Source organism: Phalaenopsis equestris, unplaced genomic scaffold, assembly GCF_001263595.1.
Source record: "Phalaenopsis equestris unplaced genomic scaffold, ASM126359v1 Scaffold000074, whole genome shotgun sequence".
Lineage (NCBI taxonomy): Eukaryota > Viridiplantae > Streptophyta > Magnoliopsida > Asparagales > Orchidaceae > Phalaenopsis > Phalaenopsis equestris.
The window spans coordinates 85,905-91,183 of record NW_018164516.1 but is presented as its reverse complement, the minus strand read 5'-3'; the positions used below and the strand labels follow the sequence as shown (position 1 = coordinate 91,183).

Sequence of the window (5,279 nt, the reverse complement as noted above, 5' to 3'; positions counted from 1 at the left end):
GCGCAACTCGCTGTTTGCACATAACTCGCTGTTACATTGAAGTTACACGAAGGGTACAATGGCGATTCAGCTTAGACGATGTTACACGGATATTAATTACACGTTCATTACATTGGGGTTACACGCGCAGTACAGTCTCCAGGTTACACCGGTGTTACATATAATGTACATCTAGTGTACATCTAGGGGAGTGACCGTGGAGGTTACACCGGATTTACAACAAGAATACACGTGGGTTACAGGGGCGTTACTGCGGAACTTACATCAGGGTTACATCCATCGTACACGCACAGTTCAGGGTCATGACCGCGGAGGTGACAACGGAGATTACACCTGGGTTACATAGGGCTTACAAGTGCGTTGCAGGGGGGTGACAGCGGAGATTACACCGGGGTTACATAGGACTTACAAGCGCGTTACAAAGGGGTGACAACGGAGATTACATCGGGGTTACATGGAGGTTACAATGACGGGTCGGGTCGACGGGGCATGCACGGTAATCATGCACTGCAAAAAGTCTATTTGTTTTAAGGTGGGGCCGACAAAGCTGATGTGTCTTCCTCTAATTGGGTATCGCACGCAGTGCTGTGTGCGTCTTATGTACGCAAGTTTTTCCCCGAGCTTGACTCGCACAAAAATTTCTCCCAAATTAATGGAAAATAATCCTTTCACCATTCAACAAATTGCAGAAAGATTCAAGATGAAAAAGTTAATTTTTATAACATTCATGCCACATAAGTTTCAAATATTACAACGTTCAAGAACACGAGGACTTAGAATCTCCAACAAATATCAATCAACCAACTGCTTTCAACCAGGCCTAAAAACTAAGCATATTAAGCAGAACAACCCTATTCTGAATCATTCGCCTGAATAAGCGCTGCAATCCAATCTCCAAACCTTCAATCCCAGATTTAACCTGATTCAATTCTTCATCCGCCTTCCTCTGCAAGTTCCCAAAAACGTCATCTTTGCCTGAAATTCGCTCAACAGCAGCGTTCAACAACGATTCCAATCCCACCGCCTTACTCGCTTCACCATTCCCTTCCCCAGAACCTCCTCTCTTCCACTGCATCGCCTTCGGAACCAGCAAGATTCGCTTACTCCAAGCCTTCCGCCTTACCGGCATCTCAAGCAGAGTCAGCAAAAACTGAAGAACGGCCACCGTCGTCTCCCATGACTCCCTCGTCAGCCTATCGAGCATCACCAGATCCCCTTCCTTCTTCACTAATGCTGCAATGACGAATCCCTCTTCCAATTTTTTCAGCGATTTCGAGCAACTTAGGGCTTCCTTCTGCGCCTTCTTTCGAGAATTAACGTGACCATTGTCTCCTCTCCGACGAATAGCAGATTGCAGGTCCAGGACGAAGGACTTCACCGATGCGAGATAGTCGTTCAATGGGGCTTCTATGTCGAGAAGCTGAAGGGAGCAATCGAGCTGCGCTTCAATCCACGACTTATGTGATGGCTGCGATAAAACTTGCTGGAAAGAGGGCAGCCGGAGAAGAAGATGAAGCGATTCAAAAAGGTCCGCGAGGCCTTGCAGTAAGCTGCATAAAGTCGAGAAGGAAGCTCCGGTGCCATGAATGCAGGTTTTGAGGTTGCGAAGCTCCTCTGCTGCTTTGATGGCAATGGGATGAGGAAAGGACGGGGCGCTTATGGATCGAGCATGGCTGGCTGTCTGGAGAACCATGCTCTAGATCTTTGTAGTGGCGACGGAGTGAACGGTATGAAAGCTGGATGGTTATAGATGATAGAGCTGGTTTGTTGCAGGGGTTGGTTCTGCGGGCATTTCATCAAACAGGTGAGTTGCTTGTTTATCTAAGGGAGTTTCGTAATTTGGAACATGTCAGCGGCTTGGCTGGCGCCATGCGGGACTGTGCGAAGATCCAGCTTGCAATCTAGTTGGGATGATACGACAAACACGTTCTGTGCCAGCACCAGACGGAGGTACAAATGGATGAAATTTTATTTTTTATTATAGCGAAGCTTGAAGATATTATCTGTATTATAGTACAATAATGAAAATTTTATATTTCTTTATCTGTATTTAAGTGAAAAAATTAAGTCCTGCGTACATAATTGAGATTATATGAGCGTTATATCGGCATTATATTCACGTTATCCCTTGTAACTTCCATATAACTTTCATGTAACATACAGATATGTGAAAACAGAAGCGCAAAACCTATTTGTATGTTCAGGTAGCTTACAGATAGTATACATGGAGGTTAGAAAGGATATAACGCTAATATAATGCCGATATAACGCTCATATAACTTCCATTATATACGCAGCGCTGCGTACGTTTTACAGACGTACGCAAATTTTTTCCGTACTTAAGGCACGAGACGAGGATAGAGTTTAATAATTGATGGAGTGGTGTGGTGAAACCGTATGTATTCATCAACTAAACACCTTATTAGATTGTAAGTTAGTTGGGGAATGGTATTTATGTTACAAAATCTAGTGTTTATATTTTGAGATACAGAATTGCAATGCGAAAATAATCCCCTGAAGTTCAATGCATTTCAGTAATTTCTTTTTATTTTGGTTTAAAATTGTGTTTTGAAAGTCAAATGAGTTGAATTGGATCAAACGAGCGGAAATGGTCTTGTGTTATGAAAAATTTAAGGGGAAAAAAAACTGACAAGGAGTGGAAAGTGTTTGTCTAATCAATCAACCGTTGAAAGCTTGAATTTGAAAAGATGAATCACAATTAAGTGTAAATTTAAATATAAATCTATCCCAACCACTTGTTCAAGGTGTAGTTTCCCCTCGCTCATCTCCTCCTCCCTGGTGACTTTGTTGTCACCAGTTTGCTTGACGGCAACAATCTTCAACTCTAGTTTTTTGGGAAAGTTGAAGGCAACGTCCAACTTTATTAAAAGAGAACGAGGAAGAGGTACAATCCAAATACACAGTTAGAGCTCACCAAAAGACTCAAAATAACAACTCTAACAACAACTAAATGACCCAAACAAATAGTAGGTTAGAGGACAATAACTCAAAAGAAATAGAAAGGGCAAATGTTGGATCTTGATTTGTCCATATTTCACACCCAAGAAGAGAATAAGCAGAGATAGACAGATGGGGCAGAGACCGGAAAAGTGTACAACGACTTGCCCATCAAGTTTAAACTGAGGTATTTATGAGTTCTTATGGATCTTTTTATATAGTCAATTCTTTATCAATATATGAGGAGTGAGAGAAGGCCAAAGTCCCCTTGACATGAAATAATCTATTACTTCATAAGGGATGCAGTACAATATGAGGATATTACATTTCTAACTCTGTTTTTAATGAGGGTTATACAAGTTATTTTGGATCTTTTACATAGTTGGGTTTGTGGCTACCTGTCGTATTGGGTCATCCAATTTGTAGGTTGTTTAGGTTACTAATAGTCTGAATTGCAGGTCATCCAAGCTGGGTCGGTCGTCCAGGTTAGGTCAGTCTTCACTTTGGATCAGTCGTTCCTCTAGGTCAGTCGTCCAAGCTGGGTCGACTGTCCACATTATGACATTCAAACTTGTTGGTCGTCTAGATTACGGGATCCAATCAGATATTTTTTTATGTATATATTTATTTTATGAATTCTCTTATCTCCTTTAGTGACAACTGAGAAAAGAATAAAACAATTTTAATGTAAAAAAAATTATCGTATCTACACTTAATTGACAATTGAATTATTGAACTTCCTTCATTTTTTATGACTATGAAGTGCTCTATTAAAGTTGCTCTCTTAAAGTCTTCGGGTCAGTAGAACTGGCTCGATCGGCTAGACTTTACTGACCTTTAGCTCAATCAGTGTTTTTCAGTAGGTCGATCTTGCCTGGTTATTGGCCTTATTTGTAACTTGGAGTAATTTTCTTTTCTTGTTGAACATTTGTGAGTAAACGTGCAGATAATTCTATGGAAATTTTTCGAGCATAAGATATTGTGGAGTTTTCATTTGATTTTTTTCCTTTTATTTTTTGTGTTTTACCTCTTACCATATGTTTTACTTTCCTTGTCACAAACATCTTCTTGCTCCTTTCTCTTTTTCTTTTTAAAGAAGTCGCCAGTTTGTGTTGTATACTTTTCTTTTCTGAATAAGTCTCTCTTCCGGATCATGTGAATGATCAAGAGAAGAGAGGAACAGGAAAAGACGGACATACGACAAAGACGACAAATAAGATAAAGAACTTGGAGAGCCTACATGCAATAAACATCGCAAGGATAAGTCAAGTATGTCCGTCCAAAGAAGATCGGGCGAAAGCACCATGAATCAATATACCTGAAAGCATATCTACGTAGACTCCGCACAACCAGATATTCAGTTGTGTTTGTCTGCTCTGGGGTCTATAGTGCACCTAAGGGGACGTATCACAATTGGTAAATTGCATCATGGGGGTTGCCCAAGAATGCTCTTAATCCAAGGAGTTTTGATTACATTAGTAATGACGACTAACACAGGACTATCAAAGGATTGTTATTATCACATAGGACTGCTCCGATGCTTTCAAAGCTCCCGCTAAGCCACGGGGGAGAGAGTAAGGTCCCGTTTGGGGCAGCTTATTAGGGTGCGACAGCGTTTTCAAAACACCGCGACACCGTTTGAAAAACACGATCGTCAAGCGTCTCCAAAACGCTTTGAAACTATGTTCTCCAGTTCTCCAAAACGCTTTGAAACTATGTTCTCCATTTCTTTAATAGGCGGGGACACGGGATCGACCCCTCGTCCCGCGTCTCCTTCTCGTGTTGAGTTAATAGTTACTCTCGTGCCCTTCTGCTCGACCTCGCCCTTCTCCTCTCCAATCTCTCTTCTCGTCCTTCACCTTTCGCTGAGATCGACACCGTGATTCCATCTTGATCAAAAGGCCGCCAGGAGACTGAAGTCGTGCAGATCGTTGCTTGATCAAAATGCTTTCGATTCTTCATAAAACTGAAAGCATGGATTCCTACACAGCTCTTTCCTACTGATCGATCTCCACACAGAGTTCTCTTCTTCCATTCAGTTCACATACATAGCTCTCTTCTTCCATTCTTTTCGCAGAAGATCTCCTTTCTTCCATTCGATTCACACGGAGTTCTTTCCTTTCGATCGATTCGCTCGCGAGAATCTTCAACCAAGCAAGTAGAAACTCTTCTTCCTTTCTTGAATCATATGCGATCACTTGAGATCTCTATTTTCAATTGTCTATTGTATGAATTGCATGCTTTCGGTTGGCATTCTCGATCCTCTTCTTTTCCTTCTTGATTTATACTTTCTTGATGGTTTCCACTTACCCAATATTTCT

General features: G+C 41.4%; 1 protein-coding gene across 1 annotated transcript; it reads right to left on the bottom strand.

The window, feature by feature from the left end:
- Positions 1–731: 731 nt before the first annotated feature.
- Positions 732–1,708, bottom strand: LOC110019729. Its single transcript, XM_020717519.1, has one exon. The coding sequence runs from the start codon at positions 1,691–1,693 to the stop codon at positions 821–823; it is 873 nt and encodes a 290-aa protein (XP_020573178.1). The 5' UTR covers positions 1,694–1,708; the 3' UTR covers positions 732–820.
- Positions 1,709–5,279: the final 3,571 nt, after the last annotated feature.

Excerpts from the sequence above, each read along its gene's own strand:
- LOC110019729 (XM_020717519.1), bottom strand. The coding sequence starts at position 1,693 with ATGGTTCTCCAGACAGCCAGCCATGCTCGATCCATAAGCGCCCCGTCC.